This window comes from Crocodylus porosus, unplaced genomic scaffold, assembly GCF_001723895.1.
Source record: "Crocodylus porosus isolate Cpor-Errol unplaced genomic scaffold, CroPor_comp1, whole genome shotgun sequence".
Classification (NCBI taxonomy): Eukaryota; Metazoa; Chordata; order Crocodylia; family Crocodylidae; genus Crocodylus; species Crocodylus porosus.
Window position 1 is genome coordinate 34,161,150 of NW_017728906.1, and position 17,689 is coordinate 34,178,838.

General features: G+C 41.2%; 1 protein-coding gene across 8 annotated transcripts in view; it reads right to left on the reverse strand.

Moving 5' to 3' along the window:
- TIAM1 (T-cell lymphoma invasion and metastasis 1) overlaps window positions 1-17,689 on the reverse strand; it is a 263,725-nt gene that overhangs the window by 42,017 nt on the left and 204,019 nt on the right. For all 8 annotated transcript variants that reach the window (XR_002099702.1, XR_002099703.1, XM_019528813.1 and 5 more), the window contains 3 exons: window positions 16,884-16,965; window positions 12,090-12,176; window positions 7,816-8,040 (listed from right to left, as the gene is read on the reverse strand). Coding sequence is in view for 6 of the 8 variants with exons in the window: in XM_019528813.1 (XP_019384358.1) it covers window positions 7,816-8,040; window positions 12,090-12,176; window positions 16,884-16,965 (394 nt within the window). In the remaining 2 variants the exon portion in view is untranslated. The remainder of the gene's footprint in view (window positions 1-7,815; window positions 8,041-12,089; window positions 12,177-16,883; window positions 16,966-17,689) is intronic.

The following is a 17,689-nucleotide window of genomic DNA, read 5'->3' on the forward strand; positions in this document are numbered from 1 at the left end:
ACACACACACACACACACACACACACACAGAGCATCCAGCTATCACAAAGTATTCCCTTTTTTGCAAAAAAATGGTTCAGAGGTGATGGTATCTGCCATTTACATAGCAGCCCAGTGTTTAAAGCAGTCACCATGGAAGTCCAGTAAGTTAGACTGAACTGCAATTCTCTGCTCAGTGTGAGGTTGTTCAAACCCATATGGCTACCAATTGGGCTTAGATGGTAGACAGATGCCCAGCCTGGGGCAGTTTGGGACATGTTCAGATGCAGAACCCTCCGAGTACCTGAGAAAGTTTTAAGTCATGCACGAAGAAGCCTCGTGGCTTTAGGCAGAAGTTGCATGTGGTTCTTTTAGATTACAGTTTTTGACTCAGGTATTTAAAATTCACCTACAGCCTACCTAAGTCCCAAATTGGAGCTAGCCCTACATCAGCTCCAGGCAATTCCACAAAACATGGTGATTAACACTACTAAACACTTCCATCACAAGTAAAATAAGATACTGTTTAAAGTGCAATAAGGCAGATCTTTAACACCTCACAGAAACACCATGTACAGTTTGGGCAGCAGTAAAGAATTAGCCCATTAAACTGAAACTGCAGGGGAGGAGACAGAGGCAGAATGCACTTACACAACTTGGATTTCAGCCAGGAATCTGTATTCTAAATGGCATGAAGGAATATTCAATGGCCACATGATCACAACCTAATTTTAAAAAAATGAAAGGCTATAACATATTAATAGCACAACAGCAACTTGCCTTCATAGAAAGCATCATTTCTGAATGCTACTAGTGCAGTAGTGGGGCTATTCATTTGAGGACCTGGTAACAGGAGCCATTTTAGAATAAATATCAATATTCAACAATGCATTACTCTGCTGTTATATTTTTATTTGGGACAAATTTGGACCTGCAAGTTCAACAGCCCAAAGAATCATTATCGTAGGGTGTCTGTGCCTTTGCTCCTTTTTTTTGTTTTTAAAAGAACTGTGTTTGGCTTTGCAACTAGGAAACGTAAAAGAAAAACACAAATTACAAATGAGGCTATGCCCACAGAAAGGAAAGATCTACAAAACTGAACATGGACTGTGAACCTCTACACCAGTGATCTTCAACCCGGGTCTGATGGCACCCTGTGGAGTACTCTTAAAGTTGCTGCATATTGCTGCTTAATATTAGCATTTTTAGGGGTGCAACTCCGACAAATGGTTTTAAACCCCCCAAAGATTCAAACGGGAAAACATTCTGGCTTGCTGCAACAGAAGAACTGCTCTATCATTTTTCCATAGTCAAAAAGACAGGTGAAAGTTAAGAGCTGGCATTTTCTGAGGGGTGCCTGGAGGCTAAGTAGGTTGAGAACCACTCTACCCAAGAAGTTTACATCCACTTGCAGAGCTCATCACAAACAGTAAGGGCAGGGAGTAGAGAACCAGCCCCTGTCAAACCAGACTGCAATGGAATAAAATCCCCCACTACGTTCTGTGACTTAACAGTTCTAACAAAAAGGACATTGTTTCCCCTTACATTTCAGTAGGGTTTCAGGATTAGTTCTTTAAAAGCTTTTAATTTCTGTGAAGTCTTATCACTTTCATATCTACTTAAAATAATTGCTTTTGAAGCACAATGAAATCTATGCTGATGATCATCTAAATGCAATCACTTTTCTGGATGCAAGGAAAGTGTCAGATCATGGCTGGACCTTAAGAGTTATACAGTTTTAAAGGCGAGGAGATAATTTGCTTAAGAGCACTGGTCAGCTGATTCAGGGTACTTTTACACTCTTACCCTCAAGTGAAGCTGAACTGGTAATATAACCCTATTACATTAAAGAGTAATAAACTTATTTAGTTTAGTTTCCAAAAAGGTAGGTGTGGACAGGTAAACAATTAGTCTGCATGGCAAGACATCCACTCCTGCTCCCTTTAAAGCAGTGCAAGTATCCCAACTGGTTATTAGGGCTGCATGAAGCTTTGGTCACTGATTCGATTTGGCAGAGATTTGACTGGATTTGGCAGCCAAATCTCTGAATCCAAGTTGAATCAGAGGATCCTTTAATCTCTCTGAATCGAATATGAACCCTCTGAATCGATTCGGAGAGATTCGATGATTCAGACATAGACACAACTTTAATGCTTTTTCTGCATACCTCAAGGTACCAGGTGGCTTGTGAACACTGAGATGCTAGGGTGGACGGAGCATCCCACGGGGGTACAGGGGGGTCCCCAGCGCACTCAGCAGTGGACCCAGAAGTGAACCAGAAGCACTTCTGGTCCACTTCTAGGTTTGCCGGGGAGCGCACGGGGGACCTCCTGCCCCCATGGCTCAGCAACTGGTGCCTCCTGGGTCTGGGGGAACTAGTTTGTTTCTTTCCCTATTAGTAACTTTTAGGTCCTAGGATAATTATAGCCCCTGTTTTTATTGCCTGCTGAATAACAAATCACAAACTGCTCAAAACTAGGTCACTGTTTAATAGCTGGAAGATGTATGTTTTGGTTCGAAACAACAATAGCCTTGTTTTACCAGCTACCATTTACAGCAGGTGGCAAGGCTCTTGCTTGTCCTTGCGTTTTGTGTTGTGTGTCTTTCTGATACTAGTCTGACAACAAAAATATTTGCCACCTAAGCTTCAGAAAGTCTATCACATAGGGAAGTAGCTCACAAATCATCCCCCGCAGAAAAATACGGTTTCTCTGTTCAGGAAGAGAAAGAGGGCGTGCCATGAACTGTTACGGATTAATACAAGCATACAAAGAGAGAGAAACCGTTATGGGGTTTACTGGCCTAGTGGCAAAGCTCTCGTGTTGATTTTAGGAGCCTGGCCTTTGAGCGGCTAGTCCACATTCTCTCAGTTCCTGGCTGAGTAGATTTGGGAGCATCACAGAGACAAATTCCTTGATACATAAAAAGTGAGTGTAGGGACATTACCATTTTTAAGGAAAAAATTACTGTCAAGGTCTCCGGAGAGAACTGCAGCCAGAATCATGATGCCTGTGCTAAGGAAATAGAAGATTAAAACCTTGGAAAATAAAAAAAGAGGAGTTAACTTCTCCTCAAGGGAACAGACATACATCTTCTTTAGCCTGTGTTATATCAAAAATCTCTGTAGTCAGACTAATTACCAGTAAGTACTAAAAGGAATACACCAATGGTGCCCAAGCCACAGCTCGTGACCCACATGCAGCTCGCCGGCACGGTTCTTGCGGCTCTCCGGGGCTTGAACATCAAGGCTGGCTTCCAGAGCGACCTTAAGGCTGGCGCTGCATTGATTGACCCTTTTGCAGCATATGATACTGTTTGGAAGCATGGTCTGTTGCTAAAACTGTCCTGCCTTTTCCCGTGAGCTGGGGTGCTCTGCCTTTTGTGGACATTTCTGGACAACTGATGGATGCATGTCTACTTCAAGGACAAAGCAAGTAGACTAAGGGCCCTCAATAACGGCTTCCCTCGGGGAAGTGTTCTTGCTCTGACCTTCTTCAACATTTACGTAAGCGATATGCCTTATGAGGAAATTTGCACATGCTGATGACCTGGCACTAACCACACAGGCAAGGACCTTCAAAGAGACTGAAGACACACTGACGTTAGACCTGTCAATGATGGCAGAATATTTCTGCAAGAGGACCCTGAGACCGAATCCAACTAAGTCCATCATCTCAGTGTGTCACCTCAACAACCACAAAGCACATGTTCATCCCAACGTCACCTACTGCAGAGAAAAATAATACACATGTTCCAACTCTGTCCTAGCTAGGTATGACACTCGATGACACCTTAACTTTTCGTAATCATCTTCAAAAAATAGCTACGAAGATCAAGAGTCAGGTGAGCATCATGCAAAACCTCACTAGAACAAGCTGAGGTGCCACCACAGGAGTGCTCTGCACCTCTGCTATGGCATTGGTTTTCTCAATGGCCGAGCACTGTTCAGCTGTCTGGGCTGCTAGCACTCATACCAAATGCATGGATGCCCAGTTAAATTCTGCAATGCATGCTATCACCGCAACCCTGAAATCTACACCAATTCAATGGTTACCGGGGCTAGCCAATATTGCTCCTCAAGACATGTGCCATAACAAAAATACGTACAGAGAGGTTGTCCACATGAATGACAACTCAGACTTCCCCATCCACCGAGATTTAAAGAACCTCCCAGCTCACCGCTTGGACTTCTGGAGACCTCTGTGGACACATGTATGATCCCTCGCAGGACACGACAGTGCAGCAGCTTGGAGGAAAGCATGGAATGAATCCACCATTCAGAATAAACATTTAATTTCTGACCCAACAATAAAGCCTCCTGGTTTTGACTTCCTGCAAAAAACGTGGAAGGTTCTCAATCGGATCCAAACCAGGCATGGCCACTGCAGTTACTTGATGCACAGATGGTGTATTAGGAGGTCTGCAGAATGAGACTGTGGCAACCCTGATCACACTATGGACCACATAACAATACTGTGCCCTCTATACAAATTTGATGGTGACATTGCAGAGATGCATTTCCTTTCCTCAAGAGCATTATACTGGTTAACTAACCTTAAACTGGACTTATAATTGCTGCTCCAAGTCACCACATGAAAGAAGATGATGACAGAGAATTATGCCAAGGAAGAATGAAGCTGAAAGCTACATTAGTATGATGGATCAGTCAGATCTTGCACTAGTGGAAACAGGTGTAAACTAGATTGAATCCATGGGGTTGGGCTGATTTATGCCAACTGAGGACCTGGATGTAACCCAATAAGATTAAAATCCAATGCTTAAAATGACGGGTGTTCAGTTCAGCATACCAATACACATTTACACGATATAAAGGCATATGATAGAAACCACTGAGCTAACTTATCCAGCCAGGTAGTAATCAACTAGGGTAAAAATAAATGGGTCAATGGATATTTCACACTTGACTGCTCTTAACCAGGAGCCACAGAACTGAAACCAAAAACCTGAGACAGCTACATTCTCAGAAAGAGTAATAAGATATATGTATATATAAAACAATATTTGAATCCATTTTCAAACCATAAATCCCAAATAATGCACAGGCCTAGAAGAACAAAACCTTTAAGAAAAGCTTGATATTGTTTTATTAAACTCTAAACTCCACGTTTCCAGCAGATCCTGAATCCTATTCCCACAATAATCTAAAAACTTCCCTATTGGAATATGGGTGCTGTTTAGTTTAAAACAGGATTTTTTTTAATTCCATGACATAGATGGGAATTTCATATGGCAATTACAACCATGTGAAAAGGGTAATTTTATAGAAGGCATCATGCTATTGTTTATTTCCTCCAATTTAATTAAGAGGTATGCCTTCTCCTCTTACAGCAACAGTAAGATAAAAGAAACACTTTCCTTTCCCCAATTTCCCCACTGTGTTGAAAAAGGAGCAGTCTAGAACAGGAGTCTAGATTTCCCTAAAAACTACAAGCTTTATAGGAAAGCAAATATAAAAATCACATGGAGAAAGCAGATTGATTAAATTTCCAGACCAACTTTTCAATGGTAATCACAGTAGGAGAATGGAACAAACTATTCAGGGAAGTTGTAAACTTCCAGTAAAGGAGCTGTTACATGAAAAGGCTGAATAGGCATCCGTCCGGGCTGGTTTAAGAACAGCGAATCTTGTGTCTGTCCAGGGAGTTAGAGTGGACGACCCTTAACATCTCTCCTGACCCTATGATTCTGTGCACTTGAGATGACAATGTGCTTACACTGAGCAAGTTACTCCCCAGAAAGAAAAAATGAGGGAAGTGAGCAGAGCACTCCAAAAATAACAGACATTTCTAACAGTAGAGACTGATCAAGAATGCAAAAACTAAGACTCAGTATTGGGGAAGCTATTTGAAAAAGGAGAGTTTTGGTTTGGTGGCAAGTGCAGAAACTCATTTAGATAGTGGGAACAAAATTAACACTGCCCCAAAGCAAAAAACTCAAAATTTTGCTTCAGAACAGCAAACAGGATTGCCATCTATGCACGTAAATAGAGCTGCAGCATCGGATCATGCCATCTTGAGAATCATTATGTCAAGTAAATATGTAGAGTGTAATTCTTAGCCACCTCAGACTATGGGTAGTCATTTATATCTACATAAAACAGGCGTAAAGTACATATCCACGATAGCACAAAAGTGCAAAGCAATGGAGACCCAGGTGGATCAGTTTTATAAAGGTAATGGGGACATCTTGTGGCCAAGTACAAAACATTCCAGCCACTGAACTTACAAATATCCACATAAAAATTTTTACCCAGCTTTAATCCCTACTCATCCTTATCACTGCTTTCAAAAAGCATTGAGATGACAATACAACACAAAAACTAAGTACAGACAGTCAAAAAGCACAAGGCTGAATTGGTTCAGGCTTTGCAGGTTAATCTAAGCTATAGAGATTGAATCAATATGCAAATGAGCAGACATTCACTTTTGATTCTGGAAATGCAGCTGCATGCCTGCAGTGGCTCAAGCCAGAAGCTGCGGAGGGACACACACACACACACACACACACACACACGTATATGCATATGTGCACGCACACTAGAGCATTCCTGCCAGCCACTGGAAGAGAGAAGCCCTCCAAGACTTTTCCCCCCATCCTTGCTGGAGTGGAAGGGATGTGGCCAGGCCCCAGGCTGTGCTCTGACTGGGTAGGAGGGAAGTGGAGGAGATAGTGGTATTGAATTAAAAAAAGCTTGAACAAAAATAGTTCTCTCTCTGAAGAACTATAAATACAGCTTAGCTGTGTGTTCGCTTACTCTTCCTGCTGCCCCCAAGGTCTCTGGGATTTGCAGTCCACAATCACAACAGCAGGACTCTGCAGGGTGCTCATCGCTTCCTTTTCCCGCTTCCAGGTGCCTCTGGGATTTGTAGTCTGCAGTTGCAGCCAACAGCAAGTTTGAGCAGGGGAAGGAGTGTTTAACACCTCCCCCCACCCCAGACCCCAGCCAGGGTTTGCCGGGGGTACGGAGAAGGGGAGGCAATGAGCTAGCCAGTGAGGCCAGTGAAGCAGCCTTCACTGCTCCGGCTATCAAGCAGAGGGGCAGGGCCAGCCCTGCTCTCTGAAGCAGACAGCACAGCCCAGGGCTGCAAAGCATGTTGGTATGCTGGGGGACTCTGATTTAACTTGAAACAGAAAGGAGTCTGGGACAGAAGTTCCATAAATCAGTTTGACCTACATAAGTTAAATCTGATACTACTTTCAACCAGGTTCATCTTAAATGACTTTCAGCAACTTTGAAACTGGTTTATGTGCACGGAACTTCTGTTCTGTTATAGGTTTAAATCAGATTGCTTAAACTGGCTTGTGTGTAAATTCTGTGCCTAGCCAAATAGGCCGGTTCATCTGGAGCAGAGATAAATTTCAGGTGCTGTTTTTCATGTTGTTTCCCCCTCCCAGAGCAGAAGGAACAGAAAAGTAAAAAAAGGAAATAGAAAAGCCATTCCATTTTGCATCATAATTACCATCTTTGTAAATAGCTGTGAAAAATATGCAACAAATATATATACCTAATTGTGTCTTGCGTTTTATTTTGGAGTATTCCAAATAAAAGCCAAACTAATGACATTTGCATGTTTCTCCGATTTCATGCATCTCAACCCTGCTAGAGAATCTGGGGTTGTATGTCACGCTATATATTCCCAGAGCACTGCAGCTTTTGTTGATAATCTACAGCAACACATTTAGAGCTGAATTCTTCTCTCCCTCAGATGGGAGTACTCCTATTGCGGTCAGTAGCATTATACTGATTTAAAACCAGCATCCACTGGATCTGAATCAAGACCACCTCATGTTATCTTTTACAGTGAACATATGTACCTTGGTTGCTGCCAACATACATAAATGTATTGTCATTCAAGTCAGGTAGGTTTTCGGTACGACGTGGTGGTAGCTGCATTAACTTTTGCCCCCTTTCTATCTGGGCATATGTACGCACTGTAAGGCACAGAGAAGACTGAACAAGAACATCTTTCAGCATGGCTGAGTCCAGATCTTCAGCAACTTTTTTGTTAATCTCAATGATTTCATCACCAGCTTTAAGGCCTGAAAAACAGAAAGTAACAAGTAAGACTCGCACAATAAGTTTTTGTTACCCATGTACATCAAGGAGCTCAGACTAGGCATTTATGAAGTGCCAGACTCTATAATGTCTAGACATGAAATAAACATTTACGATTGCAAACGAAGCAGAAACTTGATGGACGTTAAGGGATCCCTGATGGATCTTAAGGGATCTACCTTAATTAAAGTTTTTCTAATGCATCCTGTTAGCATATCGTTGTGCCTATGGTTGCCAAGTGGTACTTTTACAAGGCATTTATTGATTTTCACCACATTCTTTTTCCCTACTTATTTTGCAAGAGAAAAAGCATTATATTGCATGTCACGAATGCACTGCTCATAAATACACTGGCACGTTCCACTGAGGAAAGAAGTAGAATAAGACAAGTGCACACATGAATTCTACTGCAGTGAGAGAACAGGGGCTTAGGATAGGGAATGGGTCACAGAAGTCACCTAATCACTCGATGCTCATGAGATCCAGTATTCTGTCCTTTTTACTAGAAATATTATAAACTTTAAAACAAATCATGCCATTTGAGAAATTTAAACTTCCAAGCTTCAAAGCATTAGCATCATAAGTAAGCAGATCACTGGCATTCTCTCTTTATAGAACAACATTAGATAGATTTTTATTCAATTTTTTCATGTTGGTCAGTGCTTTGCATTGAAAGAGGAAGTCATGTTCTTATAGTTCAGAAGTGAGGAGAGAAAGCAGACTGCATTCTTAAGTGACACAGCGTTAGATGAATATTCAGGCTCTGAGATTTGTCTCTCTTCTGGTCCTGCAACTAGCTATTTATTAGCGCTTAAATCCTTTAATGTTAAATTTAGAACTTGCTAAGTTATTTCTGTTTGTTAACCAGTTTTAGACACTATCTATAGTTCTAGTGTCTAAGGGAAAACAGAGACCTGGAAAGAAAACAGCTGGTTCCTGCTCTTCCCAGGAAAGATAGAGATGCTGTTGATAGACAAGGAGAACCACTGGGAAGACAAAGCAGAGATAGTGACCTCTCCCATAACAAAGGGTGTCTGATCTGCAGCTGGCAGCTGCATGCCACACCTGCCTTCAGGTTGGTATGGCTGCCAAGATCAACCCAAGGTGGGGCTAGGATCTGCCCACTGAGCTGTCCCGGAGGTGCTGACAGCATTGCTCACTGTAAAGCCAGATTCATTCTGTATCAGCAGTCTGTCCAAGATCAGGCCAGTTTCAACCCCCTGGTCCTTCCCTTCACAGTTCTAGCCAGGTTCCACCTCATTGTGTGGATGGAGGGTGGAGTTTATGGCTGTTTTTCTGTACAAAGGCATTCCCTGCTACAGGAGATCAGCTAGAGATTTGAGTTTTGCCATCATCAGGACAGGATGCAAGGCAAGAATTCAGCAAGAATTCCCCTAAAAACTGAATTGTAAAATAAGTCCAGATGCATCCTCCAGGAAATAAGCCACCCAGATCTAGCTTTGAATATGGTAAAGTGAGGAAAAAGGGGATGCTAGAGGAAAAATGTGGAACACTGACTTTTCTTTAGGGTAATTGAGATATGTTTTGTAACTGTGCCCCGTCACTGATATGTTGGACACCTAAGAGCAATTGGCTAGTTCAAACATTTCAATATTTATCAATGAAAAAGGAATAGTTTTAAGAAAAAAATTCCAACTTTGTAACTAGCTCCCATTTAAACAATCATCATGAACCATTTCCTCAACTTTCTCCTTTTTTATTTTTACATGATAACATTTACACCTGCCCCGAAGCAACTGCAAAATGAACACAGCAGAAATGAAGTGAAAAAATGAAAATACTTTCAAAATAAACAGTTCAAAATATTATACACTAAACAAGGACAAAGTGAAAGCTGGGATAGCATATATTTCATTTTTTCCTACTGGTAATTATTTAAACATTTTTTCCTTCTAGGTCATTTAATTTTTTTCTTGCTAACTAATATCCTATTAGTATCATAGTAATATGCTGCAACTAGGCATGCTATAGTTAAAGCTTTGCTGGGTTTTTTCCTCATCTTTATATTATATGTGTAACTATAAGCCAAAAAAGGTTAAGATATTTGTTTATGTATCAAAGTGCCAGTGAGGCAAAAGAATGAAAAGTGTAAAAAATTCACCAAGACACAACATCTCAGATTGCTCCAAATGAAAAAAATTAAAAGAAAAACGTTCTCTCTGTTTTTCTCACACCTTTACATTTGCAATAAAGACTGCCGTCAAATATACAAACAACTTTTACACAAAATGAGAAACATTTTTTTGCCTCTTTACATTTTCTTCCAGTGCTGGGGATTGTAGGTCTAATTTTATGTCGAAAACAAAGAACTGAGACTTTTTAAGTAGATAATGGTCTCTTCAAAAGAACCACCTCCTCCAATAGTTCACTGCAGTGTTTCAAATCCATGACAGGCCATACTTTGTTCTTGCCAAAAAAACCCAAACAACCAAACAAACAAACAAAAAAACTTTGCACAGCTATTTTCTAAGATGCAGGGAACTTCCCTTGGTCCAAGGAAGAAGGACTTCTTAGACTTCACCCCTTCAGCCTTTACTTTTGCCTAGACTCCTCACAGAACTCCTACAGCCTTTTGGGTTTTTTTGGCTAATGGCTCACATATGGCTCATTAAAGAGAACTGTTAAAAGCACCATACTTATGGTTAGAAGGACAATGGTCTTTAATATGAAAGTGAGGACTGGGAGTGGAAAATGACAGGAGAAAAGCGTGCAGTCCTTTATCATTCTAAGAAGAGTCCTCTGAAAACAGCACTGAAATCCTTTAAATTTATTACACCGGGGTCAGCAACCTAACACTAACATGCTAGACATGGCCTGCAAAGTGCTTGGCCTACCGCATCCCACTTCTCTGCCCTGCACCCACCACTGCTCCCCCTGCAGCAGCCCCCCACACTCACAGCGCCCCTGCTGCCTCCGTTTGCTCCCTACAGCAGGCACTGCTCACCGTCACAGGCCAAGAAGCCCTCCCCACTGCCACTGGGGACAGATATTGTCAGTGCCTGGTGGAAGCAATGGTGCACAGTAAAGATGGTGGCCGTAGTATTTGGAGGCTCATGATGTTGAACACTCAGAGGAAAGAGTTTTGCTGCTGCCTTTGCAAGGGTCCTGTGGCTGACTACCCCTGGACTTCCTGGACACTTTGTGGGTCCAGGAGGACTTACTTTATGCCACAACAGCAGGTAGCCTGGGCTAGGCTCTGTGGAGGGGGCTGCTGTAGAAGCAGCTTGCAGCAGAAGGAGAGAGCAGCAGTTAGCAGCGATGACCAGGTTGCAAGTGGTGGCCCACTGCTCTAAAAATGTTGTTGAAGGCTGCATTACACACACACACACACACACACACACTTCTGGCCAATTCCTTAGCCTAATTAGATCTGTTACATCCTAATCTGAAAGAAATAGCTGGAAGCAAAACTAGAAGCAGTGATCACAGCCACTTAGGGAAAGAGGTGCCATTTATTTTCACTTCTTTTCATTCTAGAATTGTTCTATGGACCACTTGGCTTTCTTGCTGCAGTGATCCTGCTACATAAAGGAAAGATGAGCAGAAACCAGTTCAGAAGAAAAAGGGGTTGAATGTAGTAGTAGAAGAACACTGTTGAGCCTTCTGGATCATGGTGTGTGCATGAGAGGTCACCAGGACCTTTGATATGTACACCTAGGCAGGAGCATGGGGACCCACCATCCCTCTTTTAGACCACTGGACAGTATACAAAGGCCAGATCAAGTCTGGACCTTCAGTGTCTTGAAGGTGGTAATTATATGCATGTTTGGGAATCAATCCCAGGTCTCCCGCACAACAGAAGAGGATTCTACTACTGAACCACAAGAGACGTTTCAGGTTGAATGTATGGTGTAGTCATTCCCAGGCCATTCCTAGTAGGTTGGAGTTTGGCAGTAGATAGAAAACAGTAAGATCCTGGTCCATGACTTGGGTTTGTAGGTACAAACAGCATGCAATTAGAGAACAATAATGTGATATTCTAGAAGGCAGCGAGTCTTCCAGTGCCTTTTACCTTTCTTGAAAGCCAGACCCTTCTCTTTTACACTGCTTACATAGAGCCGACGAATCCCTTCCTCCTCCAAAGAGGACAATGAGAAGCCTATAAAAATACCAAAGGTTACAAGTAAAATTCCTCTGCAGTTAGCTATGCAAACTATAAGGACATCCATTTCATGCACCACATTTACAGCTACTCTTCTCCACAACGAACAAAACCTTAGGGGCCCCAATTACTGCAAAACCTTACTTGAATGGGCAGCCTTTACCCACAAAAGCACTTCCAGGGCTGCCTCTCTGTGTGAAAGTAGATTACTTGTGCGAGTAACAGGAACAGGAAACTACTTTTTGCCCTTAGGAAAAAAAAAAAACAAAAAAAACCCAAAAACACACAACAACCCTTGAAAAGGAAAGTTAAGAAGGGAAAAAAAAGAGCTACTTAAAAATTGAATTTCTGGGTTTCCATAAATCAATTAAGTTTTATTTAAGACCACAGCTGCAGAATGTTGGAAAGCACTGAAAAATGTTTTGCCACAAAAGGTCACTTCAAGAAGTTAGGTACTCTCAAACAAAATTTATACAACACAGTGGTTTGTGTCCCAAACCACCAAAAGCCAGGAAACTCAAGCTTAGGTTTGACACTCCATCCTTAACTTACACAAGGCATAAAAGTGCCTGTTTAAGCAGAATGTCAGCTTTTATTTTGTGAATTTCCTGGGCTGGCCAGGTTTGTAAAATGCTGCCTTCTTTCCTTTTCTCAGCCACTCCTGGCATGACTTGCTGTTTGCCAAGTCTCAGCTCTATGCACATTTTTATGATTAAGTTATAAATCCACAAAACATTTACAAGCACTGACACACCTTTAATTTTAAGAGTTCAAATGGCACTACTTTATCTGATATCAGTGATTTTTTTTTTATATGTTACCTGGAATTGATATAATGTTAAATACAGCGTGTGTAGAAAATTAAATGAGATTTGTTAAACATGCTTTATTTATTTACTGCTGAGACTTACATAAAACAGAATATTTGCTTTTCTGAGACTTCACTGCTCCCTAGATATACGTTTGCTCTTTTTTCATCAAGGAAAACATTTATGAACCTCTAGGGAGAGATACTCATTTGACATGGAATCAGTCACCAGCCAAGAGGAAGCAGATGTGCTAGAAGCCTATTCTAACTCTGCAGCTCCCTTCAAGTTGATATTTATGGACAAATTATTCTTTATTCATCAAAAACGGCCAGCTCATAAAGCCAGTTGCATATGACCATTTATGACTTTAATGAGCAATTTGGAGCCTGTATGAGAGCTCCTCAACTCTGAATGAAAATGAAATCTGTGAAGCTTGCCTGATGCACCAACTTTAGATCAAAGAGAATGAACAAACTGAAGAAAATGAAATGGCAACCCTGTGTGTTGTCAGCAGTGCTCAGCATACAGGACAACACTTTCTCAACAGAAGTTGCCTTCATGGATACAGGTTTGCATGTGTCCACACGTGAATATGAAATAAACTGGCCTTTCTGGACCCTAAATAAAACTAACGCCATGTGCGGTCAGCTGACACGTACCAGCAATGTCAGCAAATGTACACCCTGGGGTCTTCCCAGTGATGCACCATGGTTTGCATCAACACAACTTCATACTGTGAGGATATGAGGCACCTGTAACAACTGCCAAGTGAATACTTGGGCCAGCTCCATAGCAATATCAGTTACCAGAAGTTCTGGGGGCAAAACTTTCTAGTCAGCGCCCAAGATGTTGACGAGGTATTCCTATGCTGCTTCTGGAATCCAGGAATGCCAGATGGAAATCCTAGAAATCTCGGACACTACCCTGCTCCCCATCAGGCTCTTACTAGTTGGTGAGAGTGGGACAGCATGCCAGGCAGGCAGTGGTGCCTACCCACCCACTGAAAGGTGCTCCGTGCAGCTCTGACTCCTGGCCATACTGCACCCTGTGCCACTGCATTCCTGGGACACCCATTCTAATTCTCAAGAGCCAGCCAGGACCAGCTTCTGAAATCCAGGACTGTCTCAATTAAAACAGGACATATGGTCATCCTCCTTATAAGCCATATTGTTCTCTACTTACAGAGACTTCTGTGCAGGTGGACAGATTTACTGGGAAATCTTTCAGAGCTTCCAGTGTGAGTTTTCCCTAAAACACTGCTTTATTCAACTTGAGTCATTTGACCTCAGGCCAGGCATTTAACCTCTCCACCTCTGACTGTCCAATGGCAGTAGTAACTTACCTTGCTTCCTGTGACAGTGTCAGGACAAATAGTTTGCAAACTGCTTTGAAAATTAAAAGTAATAATCAAGAATTCTTGTTATGGCATGAAAGCAAACAAGAGTGGCAATTCATGTTGGGTACCCTTTAGTATTTTTAAAATGAGAATTTCCCAATTGTTCTGAATGACAGCAGGCTACTCACACCATGGAGAGTAGTAGCACCTATTTTGTTAAAAGCTGAAAAATGCACAGGAAGTCTTACGGAGGTGGAATGAAAATGGGTAGCAAAAGCAAGTAACTGTCAGCACTCTTTTGTCATCCGTACCCTAGGTCCACTGCAGAAGCCCAGCTTCTTTCTTTGTTTCAGACCTTGTCTGGAAATCATCATTCTAGTGCAGTCCACTAAGACAGGCCCCAAACTACAAAACTAGTCCTGTTCAGGAAGATTTTATGCATGTGCTTAAATGCTTCCTGGGTTTGAGAATAAAGTGCCGCTTTATGGATTATTATAATTACAGGGTTTTCCTCTAAGAGGAAGCCAAACAATAACACCATGACTATGATTTAGGAAATTAAAATTAAAAGAACCTATGTTTTTGTTTCAGTTCAGCAAAGGCATACAGAACAGCTTATCATTCTTTTGTACTGTTTATAGCCAATAGATGTGTGTAGAATTTTGCACCAAGTCTTAGTATGTGTGGGACCCAAATTTGTAAAAATAAGGCTTACATTAAAACCACAAAGGGTCTGGCAAATTAAGCAGGTGCAGTATTAACCACTAAAGAATCAAATGCCCTGGTAACCTTAACTTTGTTCCCTTGCATACATGCGTTTCAACATAGACTTCTTACTGGTCTACTGGTCTGCAAGATTGTGTGGAAACAATCCTGGGGTCTGATCCTGTCCTACTTGAGTCAAAAAGATTTTTGTGATTTATTTCTTTGACAGCAGCAACAGCAAAGCATGCATGTAATTGTTTGCCAGATGACTGATCATTTGGTTTAACTGGGGGGGTTTTGTACTTTGCAATATTGTAATTAATTGTCTTCCCCATCTTCTGTTTCTACCAGTTTTAAAAAACAAGAAATTCAGACAAATTCTTAATTGGTGTACTATTATCAAACACAATCTAATGACTGAACCTACAGTCATAATTGGGTTAGTTAAATATTTTTCTCTTAAGCCTGTAGTTTTCAAACAATGGTCAGCATCACCATTTTGTGCCAGAGCTCAATCTTCCAATGGCCTGCAGCTGCATAATGTGCAGTTTGAGCATTCAAAATTATTCTTTTCATTAAAAAGAATATTCACATAAACATTAAAAGATGCAGATCAGCTGCCCATGGGGTAGGTTGCAAAAGTAATGTAAAAATGCTATAATTGCCTGGCCAAGGAGCAATCTTTCTAGTCAAAAGCTTGTCATTCCAAATGCTGAAAAGCTGGAGGAACAGATATAAACAGGGATTTTGCAAAAATGATACAAAGAGGATTTCCTTCCCCTTCTATCTCTTTTATAAATGTGTTCATAATTTAGGCAACATATTCTGGCTTCAGAGATGCAGGGGCTTCTATTGACTTCAACAGATGTCATGCTCCTATAATCCAAATCCAGTGTATGGCTGGACAAGATTGTAGCCTGTCTTAAGTGTTCATGCAGAGAACAAAAAGAGGGCACAAGGCTCTTCATTATTTTCCGGAGACAGCTGCCTATATTGTGGGGAGCTGTCATGGGCTGCTTATAAAGGCTGCAGACAGACCAGAGGGGGGCAGGGAATGAGTGGAGTAAAGGATTAATTTCTCTCCCTCCCAAAGCACTGCACCAGGGTTAAAAGATGGCAATGCATTCTTCCTACCTGAAGCAGCAGAGTAACCAGGAGTTGGACTGTGATTCTCCTGACACAACCTGCATCCCAGTTTCCTACTGCAGCAGTGCTTACTGCAAAGCCATGGTTTAGCCTATACTGCAGGCATTAACAAAACAAAATGATGATTGAGAGAGAGAAATTCTGCCATATAGAGATATGGCATCTGGAGGGGGGTGTTTACCATTGCAAGGACAAAAGTACTCTGTGGCACCATAGAATCATAGGGTTAGATGGGGTCTCAAGGATCACCCAATCCCACGGTCAAACGAATGCAGGAATGGTACTCCTAAATCATCCTTGACCGAGGTTTATCTAGCCTCCTCCTGATAGACTCTTAGTGTTTGATAGAACCATATTTCAGCGCTTCATTCTTCATTACATAGTTTTTGTATAGTAACTTCTGAGAAGCTAGAGAAACAAGAAAAATTGGCCTTTTCTAGAACTGTAACATCAACAGTAGGTCCCACATGCCATAGCTTAAACACCAGGAAGGATTTGCCCTTTTGTTCAAAACAAATAAAAATCCATGTGAGCTTCAGTAAGGGCAAGATAGCTTCTTCTGGCTTCTCTTGCTTTAGGTTATATAGGACTTGGCTACGCTTCATTTTACTTAACAAACTAGGCCCTTAAGGTAATTTAATGAACTGTGAAAGAGCCAGAATTGATTAGATTAGGAAAAATAAAACCAAAAGCAAAAAGAAAACTTACCATAAATATCAGAGGAGGTGTCAGACTTCTCAATCTGAATGCGCTGTGTAATTTTTTGACAGATTTCAATTTCTTTGTACAGCTGAATAGACAAAATATATATTAAAAAAATCCATTACTATCAGGGGACTTGTGGATTGTCACAACATTGAACAGATATGTCTTTTTACTGAAAGGGCAGCTGAGTTTCTACATGATCATTATTTATTTACTGCAACTTTCCCTGCACTGGTGAAGTGCGCTATAAGGACCACTATGTTTTATTGTCAGAAGCACTAGCTTGCAATTAAAGAGAGCTGAAGGGATATTTCTAGTACTGCCAATATTGCCTGTGGTCCAATGTCATTCTCCCTCCAACAGAAAAGCCTTGAGAGCTCAAGGAAATCAGCACTGGGCAAAACATATTCAGTAGTTTGGGAGATTTCCAGGAAGGCTACTATTCATGATAAAAATAGATTTAAAGCATTTTTATAAAATCAAATCAGATTTTCAAAATTCACATTTTATATTCTTTACTTTCTTCCTATGTTGTAGTAATAAATTGCTGATTACAATTTTTCTTGTTTCTTTAATTTCCTAAGTGTTAGAAGTAGGGTTTTCTTACCAAGAAATTTCACACTTAAAATGATCATTTATGTTGACAAGAAAGCAAAAAACAAGTTTGGCACATCTTTATTAACATCCTTTTTGTGACAACTGGACAAATACACATACATGTGCCAACAACCTGTATTATATCTGCAATTCTCTGGTATGCTGCATTTTCACAAGTCATAACACTTTGACGAGGCTATCCTCTGCCATCA